At 43.1% G+C, this 25,854-nt stretch overlaps 1 protein-coding gene across 2 annotated transcripts in view; it reads left to right on the forward strand.

Moving 5' to 3' along the window:
• The first annotated feature begins 1,326 nt into the window (after nucleotides 1-1,326).
• Nucleotides 1,327-25,854, forward strand: part of SV2B (synaptic vesicle glycoprotein 2B) — a 39,346-nt gene continuing 14,818 nt past the window's right edge. Inside the window, exons 1-6 of one of the 2 annotated variants that reach the window (XM_077828514.1) lie at nucleotides 1,327-1,867; nucleotides 16,950-17,130; nucleotides 18,915-19,066; nucleotides 21,685-21,818; nucleotides 22,764-22,853; nucleotides 25,359-25,469. In XM_077828514.1, the coding sequence (XP_077684640.1) occupies nucleotides 1,327-1,867; nucleotides 16,950-17,130; nucleotides 18,915-19,066; nucleotides 21,685-21,818; nucleotides 22,764-22,853; nucleotides 25,359-25,469 (1,209 nt within the window). The remainder of the gene's footprint in view (nucleotides 1,868-16,949; nucleotides 17,131-18,914; nucleotides 19,067-21,684; nucleotides 21,819-22,763; nucleotides 22,854-25,358; nucleotides 25,470-25,854) is intronic. The other variant, XM_077828515.1, reaches the window with a different exon arrangement.

Below are 25,854 nucleotides of genomic sequence, written 5' to 3' on the forward strand. Positions count from 1 at the left end.
GCACTGCATCTGTCAGGTCTTTTTGTCCAGATGGGGATACATTTAAAAAAAATCCATATAATAAAATGACATCTGCGATCTGGCTTAAAAAGAAAAAGTGTAGCTCCCTTTTTCTTTCATTAAGATGATGATGAGTGCCTAAATATCATGAAGGCTGGGCTCCAAGTTGGCAGACAGATATTCCTCTGAAAAAGAAAAGGAGTATTTGTGGCACCTTAGAGACTAACCAATTTATTTGAGCATAAGCTTTCATGAGCTACAGCTCACTTCATCGGATGCATTCAGTGGAAAATACAGTGGGGAGATTTATATACATAGAAAACATGAAACAATGGGTGTTACCATACACACTGTAATGAGAGTGATCACTTAAGGTGAGCTATTACCAGCAGGAGAGCAGGGGGGTGGGGGGGGACACACGACTTTTTGTAGTGATAATCAAGGTGGGCCATTTCCAGCAGTTGACAAGAATGTCTGAAGAACAGTGAGGGTGGGGTGGGGGAATAAACAAGGGGAAATAGTTTTACTTTGTGTAATGACCCATCCACTCCCAGTCTCTATTCAAGCCTAAATTAATTGTATCCAGTTTGCAAATTAATTCCGATTCAGCAGTATCTCGTTGGAGTCCTCTAGTGACTTAAAGGCAAGGGAACTGATCAATCAGCACCACTCAACACCATGATGTCCTCTATGGAAACCAGTGCTGTAGCTTTCTAGGAATGACATACTATGATTCAAGACAGTGTCAGCCACAAGTTGGGACATCAGTAGGGTAATCATGGTCTCCAACCATTTGATAGCCTTTATATGCCTCCAATAACAGTCTCTGAATGTTCTATCTCCTTTTTGCACCCTCAGATAGAAAAGAATGAGTTAGGAATGTTGTCTATTTCACTCACTGCATTTCTCCTCTCAATTCAATATTGTCTCATCACTGTTTCTCTTTCTTTCTCAGGGCATGGCCTTCATCAGCACAATGGATCAGAAAAAAGAACAACCTACCAAGTCTTCCTAGCTCCTGGTTGTACAAAGTTGCTGATCCCTTACATATCTCCAGTCAATAGTCCCAACTACACCTTCCTTCCTACTGAAAGAAGCAAGTCAACAAAGTCTAGCTCAAACTTGAAACGTTACCAAAAGCCCTGTAAAAAACTCTCCCCTGAAAGTTTACAGTCATTCTCTTTGTGAGCTCAGTGCACTGTGCATCAGATTCCAAATCAGAGGGAAGTTATGTTTGTGTAGCTAGTAGCAAAGATTGCACAAATAAATAAACACGCGTATATATTCGAGATTATACACACCGCACTATACTGTGTATAGAAGTATATGCTCAGAATGGATGATCGGTATAGAAACAACGCAAATCTGTATCAAGGGGCTAAGGACATTGCTAGAGAGGTGAACCAGGTGTCAGATGACTACCGGTATCAGGATGGCAACTATGAAAGGTATGCACCTTCGGATGGCTATCACCATGATGGGAATGAGCCAACACAAGAAGAGGATGCCCAGAGCGATGCCACGGAAGGCCATGATGAGGATGATGAGGTCTATGAAGGAGAGTACCAGGGCATCCCTCACCCAGATGACATTAAGGGCAAACAGAAGAAGAAAGCCCCTGCCATGGCCGATGAGTTTAGAGACAAGGCTGAACTCATAGCCGAGCAGATGGAGGATGAGGAGCAGCTTGCCCACCAGTATGAGAACATCATCGAGGAGTGTGGCCACGGACGCTTCCAGTGGACACTCTTCTTTGTTTTAGGCTTGGCACTAATGGCAGATGGGGTGGAGGTGTTTGTGGTTGGCTTTGTTCTGCCCAGTGCTGAGAAGGATATGTGCTTGTCCAGCTCAAACAAAGGGATGCTAGGTAAGTGCCACTGAACAGCCTTCCTTCAGACGTTATGCAGCCGGGATGGATCCAAGCATAGCTTATTCCATAGGGCAGGTTCATTCAGGACCCTCCCCCTTTTCCCCATCCTGACTCACTCTCACGGGGCTGAGGATGGCTAGATGGAGCTGATTCCAGACCCTGTCCCTGCCCTTCCATTTGCTGTTGGGAGCAGGGCTGCTCAAGAGCAACATAACAGAATCACGCCCATCCCCAGACACTGAATGTGCTCACAGCTCTTGTACTCACAGCCCAGGACAAACCGGGCACCTGAACTTGAATTCCCGCCCCTGCCAGGCAGCCTAGTCTGCAGTTTCCAGAGAGCAAGTTTATTTGTAGAAAAATATTAGGCTTATGTAAAGGACAAACATGCATGGAGACATTCCCAATCCGAGCACCCAGGGAACCAGATTTCAACCCTTTTAGTAGCTCAACTTAAACGAGAAGCTCACAAAACGGTGTCATCCAGGTCTGATGGAGCCTAATGTAGGTGAGTCAGTTCACCTATATATTAAACTGTGTTAAGTAGGTGAGCAGAACCGATGTCCCAGAGGATTGTTTCTGTGAATCTGCCTCCCTCCCACTTCATTTCCATCCCCAGGAGGATGAGCTTCCCTTAGACATATTTGTTTATGTATGGGACTCTCCTATCTAATCAAATCTAATCTAATGCCCTTCACTGTGCTATCTGAGTGGTGTATAAATGAGGGGGAAAGAGAAACTTTCTGATCAGGCTTGAAGAGGAATGGATAGATGAGAATGAGAAGAGACATAGGAAGGCAGACAAGGGACACGGGGCTTCTCTGCAGAGAAGAGCACTCTTGGCTGGGGCTTGCCGCAACATTTTTTGACTGGAAAATTCAGTTTTTGACTAAATGTTATTTTTTGTGGAATTGTCTCCTTTCCTTGAGCACCTGGAAACCAAAAACCAAAAGAGTGTTGGGGTTTTGGCATTAGCAGCTTTCAGCTGTTTTTATTCATAATAATGATTGTTATTTGTGAGTCTGAATTTTTTCAGTTGTCCGGGTTTGGGTTTTTTGATGAACAGTCAGGTTTTTCTGCAGAATTCTCCCCCATTTTCTGATCAGCTCAACTTTTGGGCCAAGATTGAGGAGACTGAGGGGTGCATCAGAAAGGAAGCCGCAGCTAGGTTAGCAGGAAGTTGTGCAGAGAGACACAGAAAGGTTCCTTCAGATTGCAGATCTGCAGAGACGACGTCTCTCACGCTGACAGTGGCAGAGCGTTCCGAAGGGTGATGAGGAGGCCAGTGCTAGATTAGGGTAGGGAAACAGAAAGAGTTTCATTTAAAACCTCTAAAGGACAGTCTAATCACAACTGAATGGCTCTGATTCTTTGCATCTTTCTTTCCTCTCCACTGCGAATACTTTCCCAGTGTGATGATAGCAGAAATTCTGCAAAGTCTCAGTGAGCTTTAGAGAGTTACCAGCTGGAGTCTGAAGTCAGCATTTGTATAAATTGGCGGCATTTGTAACAGTTTTGAGCTGTGTCTCTCTCTCTCTGTCACCATGGTGCTATTGAACAATGGAGCATCTAGTTGGTGCATATCCTTTCCATCTGGTGATACAGCTTCAGGTTTTCACAGGTATCCCTTCCTCTGTGCTACCCCTTATGCCTGCAACTCCATCCCTATCACATTCTCCTTTTAAAAATCTCTCCTGAAAACCTCCTTTTCCCATGAAGTCTAGTCAACATTAATCAACCCTCAAACTGCATGGTTTGGTAGTAAGTCCAACGTTTGTCCAGTCGGCTCAGTATGAACCTGCATTGTATTGTGTGTCTCTTTGAACTGAAATCTCCTTGACTGATAGGATTCTGCATCCTCTGTGGTTGGTATGGTGCGAGTGGACTGAGAGGCCTATCTGAAATAACAACATGCTGATCTATAAGGGCTGGGTTCTGCACTCCTTACTCAGGTAAAATGCCCACCAAAATCAATGGGAATTTCATCTGCGTACGAAGTACAGGATAGAGCTCTATCTGGTTTAACACTCACAGAACTAGGAAACTTTATGCATCAACTCGCTTTTCATTTTCTCCATCCAGAGGCAGAGGTGGCTGCAGCTCAGTTCTATTCCTGGTGCATGTGTAGGTCTCATTTTCTTATCATGTACCTTCCCCCATGGCTCAGTGTTCCCCAGCTGCTGAACTTAGGCCTCCACATCAATTTGCAAGCTGTCACATTGTCTCCCCTGATGCTGCCTTTCTCACTAATGTTCTTCTCTTTGCCCAGACTCCATGTCTCTTTGCCCAAAGTCCAAATTAGCAGAGTAGCTGTGCAGTCATTTCCCTTTGGACACCGGATTCTTAGCTGAAGCTGTTTGCTAATGTGTACCGGGTCAAAAGTAGCCTATGGAGGATTCCTCCTAAATCTGGGGAATGAATTTAATGTCCCACATGAGATTAAAGAGTCGGCCTGTAACAACAACCAATTGGTTTCACTCCTGTCTTGTCCCCTTAGGCATTAAACAAAGGTTTATTTATTTTAACTGAGGTTGAAGTTGAGTGGAACAGTTTGAATAAAATAATTTTTTCCTGAAAACCTTAACCCAAATAAGGTATAGACTTCCCCAGGCCCCTAGGAGTCCAGGCTTGTCTGATAATGATACCCAGTCAGGCAACAATAAAGGAGGCTTAAAAGAGAAATGAAGCAACCATTGGAGTATCTGAACTGGGATGGTTGGGTAGTGTGTGCATCCATAGTGGTGGTGGACAAATCTCCCAGGTTTGTAGCTTATATCCTGGCCTGTGATCCCAGCCAGTTTACTCCAACTGAAATTAACTTCAAAGCTTGAGCCAGATCCATCCCCCATTTGCCACTTTAGCAGTACAAAGGGAACAGACAGCTGCCCTTATAAGGACCTCTCTAGCTGGTGTAACTTAGCTCAGAGCCACTTTTCTCTCTCCTATCCAACCCCCAAGTCCTGCATCAGCTGCATCACCCCTAATTGTGCATCAGCTGGACTTGGGGGCTGGGCATTTATTTATTTATTTCACTAGTTAATCTCCCCCCACCCTCTGAAAGCTTTTTCAATTTTCTAGGGCCAAAATGTCAAAAGAGATAAGGTCAGATTTTCAAAGGAGATCAGGATTCAGCAGCTCCCATTGGGATGCTTCTGACCAGCTTTCCAGCATGTTGTGTGGTGAGAACCTTTGAACAACTGGCCATTTATTTTGTTGTCTAGATTGGAGCTGAGATCTTTTAAAAATCTGACCTTAGAAATTTCTATCTTGGTGGAGCTCAGTTTAACATGCACCAGAGTCAGAAGGACCGATAAATCCCCCCCCCCAAATATCTTTGAAGTGTTTCTAGCCCAACCAGAGGTAGAGAGTACCAGAAGTCTCACGAGGAAGCTTGTTCTTCTGTTTTTCCCAACCCAATACTTACCTTACTCAACGTTCACAGAGTGCAGAGGAGCTTTGGGTAAGCAAGCAAACTTTTTGCATGTTTATCCAATTACAGCTTATAGACCAGGTCAGGTTCATCTGTCTGCAATTTTTAATGAAGGGGGATGGCATTTTCCTCCTAGTTCCTTCTCACTGGGAGTTCTCCTTAAGGTTAAAAGGGGCCTTTTTAGAACTTGGTTTTGCAGTTTTTCCACACCCCTTTCCTAGTTGTTTTGGGAGTCAGATTCTGGAGCTTGTATTCAGAACTTTGAAGAGCCAGATAGGGGAGGTGCAGAGGAAAGTGGACGACACCAATGGGGTATTTCCCTACTGCCACTGGTTGATGTGGGATAGGAAAAGGTTCTCAAATTCAGTACATTTTTTTTTAAATAAAAAAGGTTTGGCTAATATAGTCTCAACTGTCGGTGGTTTCCCTCCTGCAGCGGGCTTAATGCATGTAGGGGGAGTTGGCTTGGATTCTAGGGCTCTGAGATAAATCGACATGAAAAGAGATTGTGCTAAGAATGGCTTAGCAAACACTTAGCCTGCAGAGATGTGCAGGAGTATGAATAATGAATACTCAATGACACAAATACCCTCTGGCTCAGGAGGGTTCTGTGCCCTTGGTGTAGGATTTCTCCTCTTCTGAGCACCCAGGAGGGCATGGCATGTTAGAGCAGGCAGGGCTGGAGCTTAGCACCTGAAGAGGAGAACTATAAAGGTGCTAATGATGGATACAAAAAACCAAGCTTCCTCAGAACCTTTCTTGGCTCAACTTCGCTGGCCACACACCAACTACTCAAAGAAGGAGACAGAAGTCAAACCTATTCAGGAAGCCCAGAGCTTCTGACACATGCTCATTTCCTTCTGAGTATTCCAATTCTTTGATGTTCTAGGGGTTGTACTCTGGCAAATTAGTCTTGTTAACGCTCAGGGTTCAATGATACTTACAGACTGACTTGTCAGAATAATGGTAGCAATCAAAGAGCTCTTTTGGCTCAATCTGTGCCTAATGTGCAATGATAATCTGCAAGAGTGTGTCTGTGTGAAATGAGCAGAGGTTTTATTACAGTGGGCATGGCTTTCACTCAAATTACCATGGCCCCTGGGTCATTATACGCATGAATTACTATCCCTTACCTTTTTTACATACCAATAGAATCAGCACAAGGGTTCATATTTATTCTTTGGTGACTGTTCTTGTCATATTTTTTGATAAGGAAACAAGATCAGGTCATTCAAGACAGAGCTAAGTTTGCTTCCAGGAAGCTGCTAATGTTTGCACATATGAAAGTGACTCTTGTTCTCTTGGTCATGGGTGGAGGAGAGTGGGCAAATTGAAAATTAATGGGAGAAATAATCAAACTATTTAAGAAAAGAAGAAAGACAAATTGCAAGAGCTAAAAGTGGAACTGCCTAAAGGCCAAATTGGTGAACTTTGGCTTTTGCCGAAAGGATGTTTTGCCTTTAAATCCCAGTGTTTTGCATAGGTTCTGGACCTGGGGGTGCTGGGGGTGCTGCACCCCCTGGCTTGAAGTGGTTTTCGTTATATACAGAGTTTACAGTTTGGTTCAATGGCTGTCAGCACCTGCACTATAAAAATTGTTCCAGGACCCCTGGTGTTTTTCATATTTCTCCCATCAGAAAAAGTGGAAAATTTACCAAAATTACAGTCAGCTTGAGTAAAAACTGCAAACAAACAAATGCCCATAGAGTTTCTTGAAATGTGAGAAATCCATGTGACACCTCTGAAATTTCATAAAACATTTCAATTTTGTGCTGAAAATAAACAGTTCTACTTCAGATGCAAATTAACAGCTGTTTTAACCCCAGTTATTCCTCATGGTAAAGAACAAGTATTTGGGTTTTCCCTTGATGTGAAATGTTATTTCAAAGATGAGTGCTGGGGAAATTAAAAACCCACACCTACTGCAGTGAATATTTTAGCATACTGATGGCACTTATTTTTAAAATTTTGTGGGCTGAGAAGTTTGCTAATTTCTCACCAGGTTATTTCCACTTATTCATCAGACATTTCTGCTTTAGCTGAGTCTGATGCTGTAATAAATAAAATAATAATAATAATAATTAATAAATACATAAATAAATAAATGTATTAAATCTACTGCAACAGACGAGAAAATTCCTGCCTTGTGACCGGCTGAAAACAGTTCTGTGGTGAGTCAGTAAGTTTGTATTCACTTGAGAATAGGGTGACTGGATGTCCCAATTTTATAGGGACAGTCATTTTCTTATATAGGGGCCTATTACCCTCCACCCCGTCCCGATTTTTCACACTTGCCTGAGAAGTCCCCCGACATGAGGAGTGACTTGAGAAGTCACCCTACTTGAGAAATTTCTATTCATTTTGAGAATACTGGCATCTGGAGGAATATCAATCAATCAGATTATACCTTCAATGCATGCATATTGATTGGCGGTACAATGTGCATTCATTATTGCTATTACTAGCATCTCAGGGAGTTAATATTATCAGTTATTTACACAGGGCAGTAAGTGTATAAATACTATAAAAGATGCATAATAGTATCTTTCACTTCCATAGTTAGCACCTTTCCTATGAGGAGCTCAAATAGTTTAAGCTTTGCAAATCCCCAGTGAAGTAGGCTGATTGCCATCACTTTACAGAAGAGGAAACTGAGACAAGGAGAAATTGAATGATTTGTACAAGGCTGCAAAAGAGTCCACATCAGTGCTGAGAATAGACTTCAGATCTTTTAGGTACAAAGCTGCCCTTTCTTTCTACAAATTAATAATAATCTCATAAAAAGAAAAGGAGGACTTGTGGCACCTTAGAGACTAACCAATTTATTTGAGCATAAGCTTTTGTGAGCTACAGCTCACTTCATTGCATCTTTTTGCGAATACAGACTAACATGGCTGCTACTCTGAAACCTGTAATAATTTCATAGTAATAATTTAAATATAATACTATCTTCTGGATTTTTACTCTAATCTCCTGTTTAGAATGTTGGAGCCACACTTAAAAATTCTGCTGGTAGTTAATGCAGGTAGATAGGAAGTCAAGCCTAGCTGTGTGAGTTGGTTTAAAATGGATTATGTAACAGTACACTGGCTTTATCAGGGTTTATTATCCCTTTGAAACACATACTGGCCCAGCAGCTTTGTCTCTGTCATTATTTACTTGTTGTTTCAATGAATCCTAATTAACATCACGAGAAACTTCAGTATCTTCTTACCACTTACATTTTTTCTGGATAAACATATGTAAACCCAGGAATGGCTCCCTGATGGCTGGGGCCCTACCAAATTTGAAGTCCGTTTTGGCCAATTTCACAGTCATAGGATTTTAAAAATGGTAAATTTCATGATTTCAGCGATTTAAATCTGAAATTTCACAGTGCTGCAAACAACCATGTTAGATCACAGATGCTCTTAACCAAGCCAGAAAACTCCGTACTGCTGTGGTTAAGCTTGTTGTGTAGCTGGACACTTAGAATCAGTTTTTTAGTGCTGCTGTTCATGATTTTGACCCAAATCTGCTGCTTATGAATATTCTGTAATATTTTTCTTAAGATTTTCTGCAACACTTTTGCCTGCAAGTTCACTAGAATCAGCGGGCACGAAAGAGGCACAAACACAGCAGATATTCCAGTCAGCGTTGGCCAATATCTTCTTTGCAGTATTTGCACCTCTGGTGCTCTATCGAGCCGTGAAGGTAGAGCTTGGTGCAGCTTTGTGCAGTGCGATGATTGTCTCCTCATTTGTAAACACAGCAGTAATTTTATCTGACGTGAGCCAAAACGAACAGCTTTTCAGTTAATGGCAAAGGATTAATTTGGCTTCCTCTACTGAAGACTTCAGTTTAGCAGAGTGACTAGGTGTGAGGGAGAAAGGGGGGGGGGAACCAGATGGTGCTATGAATTTTAAATTGATGGACAAGACCCGTGGGGGTACTTTGAAAGACACGGAGCGCAAACACCCACTCACTTTCTGTGCTGGTGGCACCCGGTGAAATATTCAGCGCGCATTTTCAATGCCACGCTGGAAGATTCTGTGGGTTCCTAAATCCACCTTTGCTTTGACTTTGCAGAATTCCTTCAGAATTCCCAGCAGCCATAGATCACTCACAGCTAGTTTATAATGTTCCCCCCTCTCCCTTTGAATAGGAAAATCCCACTGTTATTATTTTAGGTGTGGTGACTCATTTTTTAACTGGTAGGGTAAGTCATTTTAAACGGTAGGTGAGCTATCTCCGCTTCTGTTTATTCAACAAAGCAAATGCTATATGAACCAATGGGAATTTTCTTTCTGTATCATTTGATTGCCATTTGCCAGGGCAATGAGATCTATAGATAAAGCAGCAACTGTCCTACAAGTAAAAGCACATAGGAAATATCAGGAACCAAAAAGGCCACCTGAACCAACATACATGCCTTTTGTTTGGCTATTTTATTTTACATCGTACAGATGTTCAATGTACCTGCTCCCTTCAATCCCCCACCCACAATCTTCTGCAAGAACAAATCTACTCAATTCTTCCTGAGTTTCCCATTTATTCCCAGGTCCTTAGACCATAGGTAAAATTTTCAAAAGCCTCTAATTGAGTGTAGAGCCTATATCCCGTTGACTTTCAACGAGACTTAGAAGCTAAAGTCCCATTTTCAAAAGTAATTTTGGCACTTATGAACCTAAGTCACTTTGGCAATTTTGAAAATTTTACCTTATGTCTTTTGGTTTCTGAAACTAGGACAGTTTGTCTCTAACAACTTTGCTGAAATATTATAATAATAGTAATAATAATAAATTAATAAGCACGTAGCATAGTATAGTATTATATCCAGCCTTTCTTATTCATAGATTCATAGAGTTTAAGGCCAGAAGGGACCATTGTGGTCATCTAGTCTGACCTTCTGCATAATACAGGTGACGGAATTTCAACAGAGGTCAAAATAATTTCTTAATTTGGAAACTTTGATGATGGCACCTCAAAGTTTTCCTCTTTTTCAATGGGAACAAGCCCAATGCCTTTACATTTTCTGCATAGCTACAGCTGGTTGAATTATTCATAACCAAGAGTTTATTCTTTGAATTTCACCTTTTTTCTTTTGACAAATATTTTCTGAGCAGATTGCATTTTTCTCACATGTATTCATTATTTTATATTAGTCACAGAATAATGGCTGCAAATAATGATTGTTCTCTAAATTGCTTGACAGCTGTTACATTTAATACCCAACATCTGTGCTTCTTTGGTTAGTTTTCTTAGGTCACACAGTATACTTCTATCCCTGGCTGGATGACTATAACTTTTGGAATGAGGTTTCTGGTGTGGACTCTCATGTTTCCAAATTCAAAATTTGTTTCCAATGAATATCCTTTAATATTTTCATAACATTTGCTATTTCATTGGACATTCCTGACAGTAAATTTGTTCCCTAGAATATTCTATGAAGACAAAAAGCAGGAAGAACACAGCAGGAGGAACTCAGTTTCAAAATCTGATCAAACTATTTTGTCCAGTTCTGCTTATAATTTATATTTCCAAAACCTAATATCACGTTTGTTTCCTTTTGGAGATTATAGAATTGTTGCTGCGGGACCATGTTCACAATATTCCAGAAAGGATTTAACACACAATGGTCTTAGAAAGTAACCATATTCCTCTTTCGTATCCCTTGTATCAGAATCTAATTTGCCTTTTTGGCTGCAGTGGTATATGCACTGGGTTCATGATTTCAATGATCAGTAATCCCCAGATCCCTTTTGTGCACAGTACTCTGGATGACAGTCCCACTAGGCTATTATTCTGCAAGTTGGTTTCCTCTGCACAGACTAATTAATAATGACTGTACCTTTGTTGAGCTGATCCTCATTTGCTCAGTCACCTAAGTAGCTGTGATTCCTTTTGATTCTGTCTGCTCTGATCCTGACTTGCTTTTCCTTCTGTTTTGTGTCTTTTACAAAACAGGTGATCTTCTTTCCATATCCTCATCCAAATCATGTACCCTTTCTGTAACTGGCCTCCTGCACAACGCCCCCAGAAGAAAAACATGGAGCACATTTTGGAAAAGAATAGTAAATGATGAATATCATTCATTGTTGTAGGATGTCCATCCAGGAAAATTGCTGTTTGTAAATTTTCTTTCCTTTACTTGTTCTGGCACTTACCCGTGGAGTGTTTTAGTGCAGCTGCCCAAATGAAGGTTTTATGTTGTTGGCTGGGATGTGTAGTCTTCACAAAAGGACCCCCCCAACTGTCCATCATAATAAATCATTCCCTTGATTTCATTTCAGCTGTGGAGTGGGTTCTACTGTAACTGATCACCAGTGCCTCAGAAACCAGTGAAGTGGTTCGCCTCTGATAGCCACTGAAATGATGGCTGCAGATCTTGGTTGTTTGAAGGTTTTAGGGGCTGGCTTGCCCATTGCTACTGCTTTACAAGACTCAATAAAAAAAAGTCTGAAACTGAATAGAAGCCATTTCCACTGAGTTATGTTTCGCAACACTAATCAATAGCTTTAATGCATCTTACATAGAACTCATCTTAACAAATGCTGTATCACAGAGAAATAATCTTGAGGCCCACCTTTAGCTTGGGTTCCTGAGCTCACAATCTGAACTGTTCTTCATCTACAATAGCAACTCCAGGGTCTTTCTTGGACTGCTTCTTCCTGTGCAGTTGTTGCCCCTTTGACACACCCGCACACACCCACCCCCACCCCCATAAAGCTGCCAGTATGCAGTGACTTTAAACTCAGAGCACTACACTCTCTGCATCAGCTGTCTCCCTGACACCAGCAGTGCAATCAATTCAAATCCCATCATTGATGAGAAATAACACTATTGGCCAAATCCTGCTTCAGCCCCAAACCAAGCAAAGATACACATGTGAACAGATGTCTGCCCTTCTCCCCTTCCTGGAGCTGAGTACCTTCAGCTGGGTCGGAGCAACTGCTGTTGCCTAAATAGACATCTGTACACTGGAGTTTGGAAAGCAGGATTTGGCACAAGGAGGCCTGACTACAAGTCTCCCCCACCCTTGCCTGCACAGTAGCCTCTCTACTCCCTTAGATGACATCCTGAGGCACTAGGGCGATGAGCCTCAGTTCTGCCCTTGGGGAGCAAAGGGTGCCAATAAAGAGCGCACGCAGACATTGTTGCAGACTGACAAGTTTGCACCTGCAGTGTGTCTGTGGTCACCAGCTGTGGTGCACAAAGCACCGCAATATCTGCTTCTGCGTCACACAGGCTAATACAGGATAAGCCGCTTTGTTAAATAAAATAAGGAAATGAGTGCATCAGGGCAAGATACTAGAGTGCTGATGCTTTTGCAGAACCGTGGATCTGCCTCAATATTATCACTCCTTTAACAAAGCCCTGAAGTCCACCAGGTCTCTTCTTTGCAGAAAGAGAGGAAGCAGCATTTGCTTCAGTCCAAATGGCTGAGTCAGACATTTTATAACCAATGGGACTTCCATAAAGTATCCAGAGTATTGGAACAGTTGCTCATTCACTCTGAGCTGGGCGGCCACTGCTGGAAAACAAATACCCCCCAGGGCCGGGCACCTGGCTCCCACGCCCTCAGTCAGGGTATGCAGTTATAATAATAATAGATCACAGGCCAAAGAAAAGAGTCCTGGAGGTTAGAATGCAGCAACCACCTCCTGAGCAGATTCATTGTTGTTCTTGTTGTTTTTAAGAAGCTTTGGATGAACAGCTGCCAACCTGAATTTTCTCTGCCGAAGACAATCAACCCTGCCTGATCATTCATTTTTAATCTGGGTGCAGGAACGTGGGTTTAGTGGTGCTGCATGAACATCCCTTATTCTGTTGGCTGGGCTTATCAGCAGGACAGGTGACTGTGACACACCAGCCAACCCGCCTGGGATGGGTTGCCACTTCCTTCTCCTAACTGGAATCAGAGCTGCTCCAGTTTGTGGAATCAGTGTGTCTCCCAGTGGCTAGTGTAAAAGTCCTAATACACATGGCAGCCCCTGGAGATTCGCCTTCATTATGATTTTGGGTATTGTATGTATTGCTACGGTGTCTTCCAAATCTCTAATTTTAGTGAATGTGGCAGAGGCCTGTGTTTGTGGAGAGAGAGGCCCTGAGTTCCCATGCCATGTGAGTGCTCTTTTTCTGGCTGCCATGCTGTCTGTATATCTGTAGCCAAGATAGGTGAGGTCATATCAATATCTCTTATTGGACCAACTTCTGTTGGTGAGAGAGACCCGCTTTCGAGCTACACAGAGCTTTGCTTCGGGTCTGGGAAAGGTACTAAGAATGTCACAGCTACATACAAGGTCCAACAGATAGTTTAGCATAAGTAGTTAGCACATACTCTAAGGGACCAGTCAAAGTAAAGTGCCCCGTTAGAATATGTGTTAACTACTTATGCTATTACTTGTCTAACCAATCAACCTGGATGGAATTTTGAATATCAAATAGCAAATGTGCTCAGAGATCTGTTTGTGATCCAGCCACAGAATGAAAAAGAATAATTGGAAAAAAAATGTTGAACAAATCCATACAATGAATACATGAAAGGAAATTATGATTAGGTCATGGAAAGTCTGTGAACAGAGAAAGAAAACTAAATAACTCACTTTGAGTTAATCCCGCAGCTCTAGTTAGGGGACGGCAGTGGTTTTAATAGTATGTACTTTCCCAAGATATGATTAACATATGCCCCCAAAAAATCAAGCTAATTTACAATCCAGAAGAATATCGGAGTTGACGGTGCCAGATGCTCCCCTACATCAATCTGCTGCCGAATGGTTGAATGGTGAGTGCAGTCATCATCTTAAGTCAAGTCATTTATGCAAGAATGTTCATTATTGTTCCCTGGTCTCCCACTGACAAGTTTTTTTGACAGGAGGTTTTACACATGATAGGACAGTTCCTGAGATGCACCGGTAACTGTCAGTGAAGACAGGCTTTGGTTCAGGGACAGGGCTGAACCTCTAAAGGATCAGAATTTTTCTTTAGCTAGGCATAAGAAAGGACACTTTTACCAGAACCTCTTTGGTCTAAAAACAGGGCTGTAAATCATAGAAATGCTGGGCTGGAAGGGACCTCAAGAGGTCATGCTATCCAGCCCCCTGCGCTGAGGCAGGATTAGGTAGATCGAGACCATCCCTGATAGGTGTTTGTCGAGCCTGTTCTTAAAAACCTCCAATGATGGAGATTCCACAGCCTCCCTTAGTAACCTGTTCAAGTGCTTAGCTATCTTTCCAGTTACAAACTTTTTCCAAATAGCCAACCTAAATCTCCCTTGCTGCAAACAAAGCTGATTGCTTCTAATCCTACCCTCGGTGGACACGGAGAGCAATTGATCATTGTCCTCTTTATGAGAACCTTTTATACATTTGCAGACTATTATGTCTCCCCTCAGCCTTCTCTTCTCTAGACTAACATAGCACATGTTTCCCAAACATCTTCTCATTTTTTGTTGCTCTCCTCTGGACTCTCTCCAATTTGTTGACATCCTTCTTAAAGTGTGGTGCTCAAAATTAGGCACAGTACTCCAGCTGGTGCCCCACCAGTGCTAAGTAGCATGGGACAGTTACCTCCTGTCTTACACATGCCACTCCTAACACATCCCAGAATAGCAGACTCTCACAGTATCAGCCCTCTGAATCATATATGGACACCTAAATGGGAGCGGGCTGGTTGTTGGGAGGTGCTGAGCACATTCATCTCTTTGTCTCCAGCAGGAGTTGTGGGTGCTTGCCCATTGCCCAGTTTGGCATCTGACTTTGCGTCCCAGCTTACAGAGGTCCCAGGGAATCAAGAGGCTTGTCTCATGGTGCTTCATCTGGGATACCATCCACATGTTTATCTTATGAGCATCTCAGTGCCAATCTGTTTGCACATCACTCTTGGTGCAAGATGGGTTGGGCTGGGTTTCCTTCTAGCTGTTTCCCCAGTTGCTTAGTGATAGTAGTGTTGCATCACAATTAAGTGAGCTTAGTTTGCCTTTTCTGTTTTAAAAATGTTACTGGCTGATGTAATCTGGACAATGTTATAGATAGAGAGACTGCAAACTGCAAAATCAGGGCCATTCCAAGCTTTACAGGTGGGACTGTTACTGCAGTGGCTGATCAAAGCACACCAGAGGTGCGTAGAGTGCTCTGGCAACCAAAAAGAATACCTGCTGGATTTGAGGATGCTCATTGCTTGCTGAGTTATTAACAGCGCCCAATCCGTATTCTCTGTCTTGGGGCTGATATTTTAGTCCTGGTTGGTTGGTTGGGTTTTCTATCACCAATCTGTCAGCAGGATGAGAGGCTGTTGCGTGAGTTCACCTCCCTTCACTTGGCCCGGGGTTTTCTGCCTCACACTCCGTGGAGAAAATTAAATAGAGGAAGATAAACAGTTTGGAGATTGAATGATCTAATTGTCCCTTCTAGTCTCAGAAGTCTATGTCTCTATGAAATACAGAGAGGAAAGGAGGTGATACACTTAAAGGGGCACTCGGATGAAATATGTAACCTGCAAAGAAAATTCCCATTCCTTTAGCTCTCCCTCTGCCCTCTCCCGGTTGCCTGAGTTATCATCAACCGCCACACAGCACCCCTGCCTGTGCTCCCTCAGCACCAGTTGCACTGAGAGGGGTTAGTAGATATAAGATGTCAGACTCCCGTTGAGCAGTTAGTGGCATGCAGCAGGGACACGTGCATTTTAACTGATCTGCTTATGCCTGGCTCTGGCTGATGTGCCTAGGGAAGAGACGGCTGCGGGCCTAGTCAAATGAGACAGCTCCTGAGGCTTTTTTGAGGGGGCGGAAATGAGGTCTCACCTGAAGCTGAGTGAATTGGGTGTTTGTTGTTACCTTGAATTGAGTCAGAGGAGGGTCTGAGAAAAATAATAATATACTGAGTCCTAATAACAGCCCTGGGAGGCAGGCATCATTATCACTGTTGTACAGATGGACACGCTGAGGCTGGGAGCAACAAACTCAAGGGCACATGGTGAATTGGTGGCAGAAGCAGGAGTAGAATTCAAGCATTCCTGGCCTCTAGCCTCATGCTCAGACCACTCAGCCACACGGACTCTCTAGAGAGCGGATCCTGGAAATAATAAACAGCCAGGTGCCTGAGGGGTTTACATTTGAGAGCTGGGCCTACCCTGTTTGTAAAATATTATTCTTCATAATGAACATTTTGTATCCTGAGAGCACCCACTATATGCCAGGAACTTTCCAAAGAAATATGACTGCAGGTTCCTCCAGACTCATGGGGCTTTGAAAGTCCAAGGGTTGGGAAAGCGACATAAGTTGACTCCCTCTGAAGTAGCCTGAGCCTGAGGTACCATTTTGGATGTCACCGGAGGGCGTACTCCATCTGAAAGCTGTTTGACTTTACAGCTCCCAGAAATCTGATGCTCAGATGAGGATGTATGAGTCCATCACTAGCACTGGTGAAGCAACTTTGGCTTGACAGGTATCTGGCAAAGGGTGCTATTTCGGTCAAGTAGAAAGTGAATGTGTCAGACACTGACAGGCATTCAGGCTGGTGAAGTATTTCAATATTTGCTAACAGGGCCTTGGTTGGTGGCTGGTTGGAGGAAGTGCTCCAAACATTGGATATGTGTGAAATATTGACTTAATTGCCCTGTACTGCACATGGGAGAGGATGTCACTCAGCTCCCTGTCTTTCTTTCCTCTAGGGCTCATAGTCTACCTGGGAATGATGGTGGGAACTGTCATTTGGGGTGGCCTGGCAGATAAACTGGGAAGGAGGAAATGCCTCATCATATCACTCGCAATCAACGCTGCCTTTGCATTCCTCTCCTCCTTCGTCCAGGGATATGGATTCTTCCTCTTCTGCCGCCTTATCTCCGGCTTCGGGTGGGTAACACTCTCTTTAGCCTCCCCGCTCCAGGCTGAGGTTTAAGACAGGAGAACCCTTCCTTTGTGCTAGACGAGACTGCACAATGATTTGGGATTGCCAGCTGAGGAAATGGAAGGACTGACTGGAGAGGTTCTACACAGCATGCGTGTGTTGTAAATAAAATGTTCACATCTCCCTGGAAGGATTTAGAGCCAGGCAGGGAGAAGACACTAGACAAGGGGGATTATATAGTTTGTTTTCCCTTAAACAAAACAATTTAATGCTTGGAAAATTGACAGTCAGATATTCTGAGGTCTTAGCCAGAAAACAGGTGCATAAAAGGAAGCATCTGTTCACCACTTCAGGATAAGACACCTCAAAGTTGACCTAAGAGAACTCAGTCACTGAAATCTCAATCTTCCTGCTGAAACTGTGAACATGGGTGCTGACTGATGTAGACTGCAATGTAGACGCTTGTCTACTAGGACTGTACTGAGATCTCTACCCATTTCATAGGCATGAAACAACATTAAGTTGGTAACAACTTTCAGTCACTACTGACCTGCTCTGAATTTGAATAGGTGATTTAGAGGTGACAGGATCTGTAGCTTTCCCAAGCCATACAGTCTCCCAGATTGCTGATACAGTGATATGGCCTGGCTTATACAAAGCATCAGGAAGATACTTTCGGCAAAGACAGAATTCCAGAGCTCACTCTTTATAAATGTCCACGTTATTAATAAGGAGAGAGGGGAGGGCCCATACCCTCTCATTTATAGTCATTTGGAACTTTGCCTTTTAAAAGGTAAGCTTTTGTTCAGGAGAGAGAACTTGTATTAAACCTTTGACAAGAGACTGCCTTATCCTAATTCATTCCCCCCTTATCCTAATTAAGCCAGGAATGACTCCACTGACGTCAGTAAGGTTACCCTGGTGCATGTGATATGTGAATTTGGGCCCATGACCAAGATTTTCAAAAATGGCCAAGTTTTTCAATGCCTGGCTCGAGACACAGTGTGGGGGACTGATTTTCGAAAAGAACGGAACACTGAATTTGTGAAACTCAGGCCGTTTATGGTGTCTCAGTTTGGACACCCCAAAATGGAGGAACCCCAAATCATTTGAAAACATTGGCCCATTTTAAAATTGCTAATTCCAAAATGTTTTATAGAACTTCAGAAATATTTCGTATGATCCCAGCACTCCGGGGCTCCTTTCATCTCTGAGTCATGAGGCAGCTGAGCTACTCTGACGAGATGGTGAAGGGGATGGGGAAGGGCAATTGCAGAATGGGTCCTCCCTTGTGTGGACTCAGTCAAATTTGACTGGAGTCACTAGCAACCAAAGGCTGTTATTGCCTGGCTGTTTGCTGCCCCAGTGAAATGAGTTTGTGCTCTCCTGTGCAGTTCTCCAGTTTCCTAGGGCACAAGCATCCAAATCACAAATGCTTTGCTGAGCATATCCATGTCCCCTCGAGGCCAGGTTAATTCACATTGTTAAAACAGGAAAGTAAAATCAACTTTCTGCTCGTGACAAGCTTCCTGTGCATCCTTCACGTTTAAGAACAACCTGGTTTGGGGAACTTCATATTATTCTCTCATGACTCCCTGAGTAGAGAGTCTGTGAGAATCGCTGAGAATTCCAGTGAGTTCCTGAAAGAAAAGCTACCCTCCCACTGCGGGGCTGTAACTCTGGAGACCTTTACTATAAATGAACCCAAACCTATGAGGCTCCAGATGTGCTGGTGACACCTGTTTGGCAAAGTCCTTTATTCTTCCCATGTGGTGTTTTCTCTCCTCAGCATTGGGGGATCCCTCCCCATCGTCTTTGCTTATTTCTCTGAATTCCTTTCACGTGAGAAGAGGGGGGAACACCTGAGCTGGCTCTGCATGTTCTGGATGATTGGTGGCATTTATGCCTCTGCAATGGCTTGGAGCATCATTCCACACTACGGTAACTGCTTTGTGCTTTCGGTTACAGATAACACCCTGCGCACACACGTATAAGGACATACAGTTAGTGCGTGGCAAGCTGGCATGTACATCTACAGTGCACCAGCCTGCTGCAAACTAACTGTCTGCGTGGACTCTGCCACTGGGCACTAAAAAGTCCATCATGCACTTCGACCTACTCCCGTTTCAGATTGGAGTAGCTTAAAGTGCACTATGGAAAGCTTAGTGCGTGGCCGCATCATGCACATGGCCAGTTAGTGGTTGGCAGGCTAGTACGTTGTCAAATTACACCCCAGCTTGCTGCGCACTAACTGTTCGTATAGACTAGCCCTTACTCATAAACAACACATACACCATCTCGGGTGGGCTATCGATTCTTAACATGATAGTTGTAAGTTAGCCCTGCAGCTTCTGTGATGTGTAAAACCAGAATCCGACATGCTTGTACCAACTGCAACCAAACTCACCCCTGCCATCCTGGAACTTTCAAATCCCACCTGCCTTTTTACAGGAACTCAAAGATAATCAGTGGAATTCATCCTGCAAGTCAGGACATCCCCAGCAGTACAGGAAGAATTGTCTAGCTGTAGCATTGTAGTTGCTATTGTGATTGGGGCCCTATACATACCGATGATAGAGAGAAATTAATTGAATGATTGATACTTAGGCAGGATGATGGGTGATGGCTCCTTTATGATAAAAGCCTCTAATACATCACACCTTTGGTACTTCAGATTATAAGTGCTGGCCTCTCTCTACGAGTGGTCAAACCCAGCATCACAAATCCACACATTCCTGAATTTGGGGATAGTTTAACTCAGATAACTTCATGGCTCATGTCCATGTTGACTGCAGAGCTGAGCTAAGCAATTATCAATAAATTGTAACTCTGCTGAACACTAATATCAGGGCTGGGGAGCTAAGCAGCACATTATCACAGTCAGTACATCCCACCATGCCTTAGCCAGATACCAGTGTATTTGGGGTAATTTTTGTGTGTGAATATGTCTCCCTAAAACGTATATTTGCTGGGATCACATCTGATTTCCACTGATTTTTCCATGGTGTTGAATATGGTAGAGAGAAAGGACTCTGAAATGTACATTACCACTATGAGGAACAAAAACCTGCATGTCACATGGTTTTCCTGGTAATTCATTTGCATCACCTAGGAAAACATCAGACTGTCAGTATCTATTGAGAAAGATTAATTCCCCTAGTATCCAGTATTGCCAGCTGTTTGCAAAATCCTGATTGAGAAAAGTAGGACAGTCCAAAAAGATCATGAAGAGGGACTATAATATCTATCTATCTATCTATCTATCTATCTATCTATCTATCTATCCACCCACCCACTCACCCACCCATCATACAAGCTAAAACTGCCCTCTGTATTTAGAAAACTTCACGTTTTGGCCAGAAACAGGCTGTTGGAACAGACATGTAAACTAGAGTGCAATGATGTCAGGCTAAAGCACATGCATTATTTGCAAACAGGGTTTTAAAACCCACGCCTTTAAAGGGTAATATTTCAATTTTGCAGATTGGTCAGCATTGTCCATGTCACATGTTGGAGCATCTGAGCCCCATGCTGTATGTTTTTTTCCTTTCCAGTATCCCTTTGTTCCATATTGTTTGGGAACTCAATTGAACGTGTGTAGCATTGTGGTTGATACAGTTATCATTGCTGCAAAAGCTGTAATGAGTTTATTTCAATATTATGACAGAGAGTAGATTATAAAGAAACATTTGAAATAAACATCCTCCCTGAGATCTGACTGTGGGAAGGCAAACCGAGAAAGAAAGAATTTTGGTTCATGATGTTTTCTGTGTGCCTTTGATTAAAGTTTGATTACACCCCCCCCCCCCCCAAAACCTGCTTTGGTCAAGCTGCCCTTTGAGTTTTAAAGTGTCTGTGCTGCTTTCAGACTCCTCCGTGCCCCTTGTTTGCTGACTATGTGGCCTGGGCAGAGCATGAGAGAGAGCCCAGAGTGAGGTGTGGCCTAAATGCAGCACTAGACGCAAGGATCTCCTGAATTTGAACCCCAGCTCGGACACTGATTTTGTATGTTTGGGGGAAATCATTTTGCTTACCTGCCCCTGCTTCCTCTGTAAAATGGGAACTAATGCTTCCCTTACAGATATGTTGTCAGGCTGTCTCGTAAGTGCTCTGGAAATCAGAAAAGGGCTACATATTAGAAATTCTCTGTAATGTTATGTAAGGAGGTCACAGAAATGTAATAAAATATACCAGTGGATCCCATGTCACCCTTGCTAGGTTCTCGCTCCATGGATGCACAGTATCCTTAGTTTTATTGCATAGCTCACTTCCAGACTGATTTCTAAACTTAAAGGTAAAGGAAGATTTTAAAAAGGCAGGAACTTAATAATAACCGATTCCATTGTCTGTGCTGAGCACAAACCCATGGAGTGTTATCCATCTGACTGTCTGACGGAATCCACAGAGGAATTCATTACCAGGCATAATAAATCTTTCATCAGACAGGACTTTGTCAGCCTATCACCACCTTGCACAGAGCCCGTAGGGTTCAGTTGGTATCTGAGAGAGAAATCTGACTAGATGGACAGAATTTTCACTCTGGCTTTTGTTGGTCGTAGGCTGGGGTTTCAGCATGGGAACCAGGTACCACTTCCACAGCTGGAGGGTATTTGTAATCGTCTGTGCTCTGCCCTGTATCTCTTCACTGGTGGCACTTAAATTCATGCCGGAAAGTCCACGTTTTTTGCTAGAGGTAAGATGACTCATCTGAAAACTGTACTCCAATATCAATTAACAAAGGAGATCTGGTCCTCACGTGTTTCTGGCTGTCTCTTCACTGCCCTCTCCCCAGCCCCCTGGCCACACACCCAGTTTCATTTAAAACTTAGAGACTCTCTGTATTAAGGTGCTAATCACATACTTTCATCATATCACCTTTTAAGGTTGACATCTGCATCACACAACAAGCAAAATGCAGACACCTGGGATTCATAAACCCATCAAAGGGTTTGCGTACCTGATTAAAACACAAGCACGTACGCTTTGGGAATGTAAATAGTAGAGCTGGGCAGGAAGAGGAGTGAAGCGCAAGAAACAGGAGCATGATAAAATACATGGTGGGTTGGATCTCAGACCCAGCAGGGGAAGTGCAGTACTCACACAGCTGAAGGGACAGCATATAATTATTTATTGTTATCACCTTGCACTTACTGTACATAGCACCTTTTACCTGAGGCTCTCAAAACAGCTGACATACACGGATTAAACCTCAGACCCCACCATGATGTAGGTAAGCATTATTTATTCCCATTTTATAGATGGAACAACTGAGGTACATAGACTTGCCCAAGGTTACACAGCAAGTCACTAGCAGAGCTGGGAAGAGAACCATGTCTCCTGACACACCCTCTGCTTAGCCTGGAGGCAACACTTTGCCTAACTCCTGCCTCCCAAATAATAGTTACAGAGTGGTTTCCTTCTTCTACTACAAAACTACTGCACAGTCAGCAAATATAAACCTTGATGGTTCAGCCTTCTGCCCTCTGCTTCTCCCCCCTCAACACATGACGCGGCACGGCACGGCTCCGTTACACCCAGGCCTCCAGAGCTGGTTCCCTGTGTCATTTTTAAAACCACATGGCTGTTGACCACAGTATTTAATGGCTCACTTGAGATGTTCTTCCCTTGGTGTTTCCAGATAGGTAAACATGATGAAGCCTGGATGATTCTCAAGCAAGTTCATGATACCAACATGCGGGCTAAGGGGGAGCCGGAGAGGGTGTTCACGGTGAGTGTGGTTTCCTTCAGGAAAGCAGTTCGTTATACTGTGGTAAAGGGGTCACTGGCACGTGAGAGTCTTCATAGGCCAGGGGTTGGTTTGGAATCTGCTTTAGTAGGCTTCAGAGCTGCCTTATTCTCCCCCCTGTGGTTTCCGGCTTCTCACACACTATGTGATCTCCAGCAGCCAGGAGGAAGAATGGGAGAAGATAAGGACTGCACACTTCAGGTCATATACCAGCCTTGTTTTGCGGTGATCAGTGCCAGGAAAGTTTGTGGGAGTTGTATATGCATAGGAATAAAGCACAGTGGATAGCCTAGCGGCTTTCCAGTTATACTCAGACAGCTAATTGCTCTGTTCTAGGAGCAAAGTAAACGAGAGGGACATTACTCATGTGGGAAATCCGGACGACTCCTTTCTCCATTCCAGCTTCTAATCAAACTCTGATTAAGCTCCATGTACCTCCTAATGAGCTTCCTGAACCCCATCTGCCTGGTAGCCAACCTTTAATCTCTCTGAAGGAAAGGGAGGTGAATGATTACTACTCACTGGGCCAATGCTCGGGTGAAAAATTTGAAATGGGCAAAGTCTAATTCAGTGAGCTTAGAGAAGGCGTGTGGTGGGGTTAATTGTTAATCACAGTGAGTGCATTGTAAACAGTGAATGCACCAGCTAGGGAATGCTCCTTGAATTAGGTTGTTATGTATGAGAAGGCACATACCCTTAAAGGAAGAAGGGAGGGAAGAAAAATTTGGCTGCAGAATTCAGCTTTTTGGTGCAAAAAGCCCGATTAACTGGTAAGAGGAGTTATGGAGGAACAGTATCCATAATGAATGAGCCCATCAATAATACAAGAGATTAATTTACTGTACCTCCAAGTGTGCTAAGACTCCAGGGTCAGAAAATGGGCTTAATGAGCCTGAGCTATTTCCAGGGCACAAGCTATTCGACTGCTGTGAAAGAAAGAAAGAAAGAAAGAAAGAAAGAAAGAAAGAAAGAAAGAAAGAAAGAAAGAAAGAAAGAAAGTTATCTGCTCCTGTAAAACTGGGATGGTCAGATCAGTTATGCTGCAGATCTATAAGCTGTGGCCAACTGGATACTGCATGTTTCAGATGCTCTCCCCTCTGTGCATGCCCCTTATTAAGGAGCTGTCCCCACCTCTCACCTTTAATATACAGTGGCAGCCTCAGTCCACACCAGCTTCTCTCCGATTTGCACCAGGATAAACCGGGCACATTCATGTTATAATGTGAGACTGACCATCCTTGAGGATTTAGGGCCCTCTGAGCCAATGCTGCTCCTGGATTAAAACCATGTTTTGTCTGTCACTCCTGTGTCAAATCCATGTGTACCTTGCTCCTGCATCTGATGATCCTAAAGGCATCTGCTCCTGTTAGGACTCAGTCCGTCAATCTATACTGCACTCATGAACACTTATTATTCCAACTAAAGATGTCCTATTTGCTATGTGTCATAATGGTCTGAAATATTGTACTTCATATCTGGAGTTTGGCTGTTGAATCAAGACTTACTGAAACCTCTTGGCACAGACAGACAATGAGCTCTCCTTGCCTTGTACTTTCCACGTGAAGTTGTATTTTGCTAATTGGCCAGCAGGAGCCAGTCAGTCATGCACCAGCTGTTACTGGGTCAATTCCCAGATCTGACATTTAAACAGTTCCAGTCAGGAGAACATAGACACTGTCTTATCGAGTTGGGTGAATCATTCATACTGAATGAATTATTCAGTGAATTTCACCTCTTTTTCTGCATGTGAACAGACTGTGATTTTCTTGAATATGTTCTTTACTCAAAATTATTCACCAAATACTTTCTGTTACTGATTCCTAGGTTATAACCCATTCACGAGCACTTACTTACAAGTATTCAATATTCAAAATTCAGGCTATTTTGACTGGACAAATTAGTCATATGGTATGTTTTTATTCCCTGATTGGATGAATTTTCTGATGCAAACATACACATTTATGCACTCAGAATTGACTTTCCACAAATGTTCTTCCACTGGCACTTAAAATTTGCTGTTAGAGAATGCTTTCGCCAGTTGCATTTGAGAAAAGAGAACATGAAAGCAGTTGAAGCAAGTTTCTTTAAAACTGTATTAACTATTCACTGAAATTTTTTGGCAGTAATTGTCAGCTCTAATTACCTGGCGGATTCTTAAAGACATCAAGATTACATAGCATAAGTGTGTTAGCTTAACGTGTTGGGTGTTAGAATTACATTTTATTATCAATCTAATAAGTGAAGATTTGAGGTTGATGTGAAACATTTGAAATGTGTCACAGAGGGAGACAGAGAGAGACTTTTAGCCCATGAGAAAAACTCAGTATCCAATGGCAACACATCAAGAAAAGATAGCAGGGGAAAATGCTTTGGCAAACATCAGAGAAGATTGCTTTGCAGGAGGCAGAGAAGGAATTGTGCAGAAAACAGAGAAATGGTTGAATCCATCTAGGGTCAATTGCTGAAACTTTGGTTTGTGCTTTTCAGGTCGCCCACATCAAAACTCCAAAGCAAATAGATGAGTTTATTGAAATCCAGAGCTCAACAGGGACATGGTACCAGCGCTGGCTGGTCAGATTCACGACCACGTTCAAACAGGTATGGAGCATGAGGACCATCCCACAAGAGCTTTCAATGTGTTGAGATTCTGATTCATATTCACAACATCCCTCGGGTTACTGTGTAGGATAAATGGGCCTGGGCTCTGGTAGCATTTGCTATACTCCCCTAACCCCGATCTTCACCCTGTCTCTTCTTAACCCAAGCCACCAACGAGTTCCTGAACTGATTAGCCATACACAGCATATCAGTTAAGCTAATATGGGTCAGATCAGAGCATACAAGTATCTGATTTCCCTTCTATTTGCACAAACAGAGAATACCATCCCCAGTGAATGAATTAAAATTCTATCTGCTTAATGTTGCTGCTTGCTAAGGCTGAGTCTCCAGCATTATAATATAAACATTTTGGCCAGCTACGGAT

Source organism: Eretmochelys imbricata, chromosome 10 (genome assembly GCF_965152235.1).
Source record: "Eretmochelys imbricata isolate rEreImb1 chromosome 10, rEreImb1.hap1, whole genome shotgun sequence".
NCBI classification, from domain to species: Eukaryota; Metazoa; Chordata; order Testudines; family Cheloniidae; genus Eretmochelys; species Eretmochelys imbricata.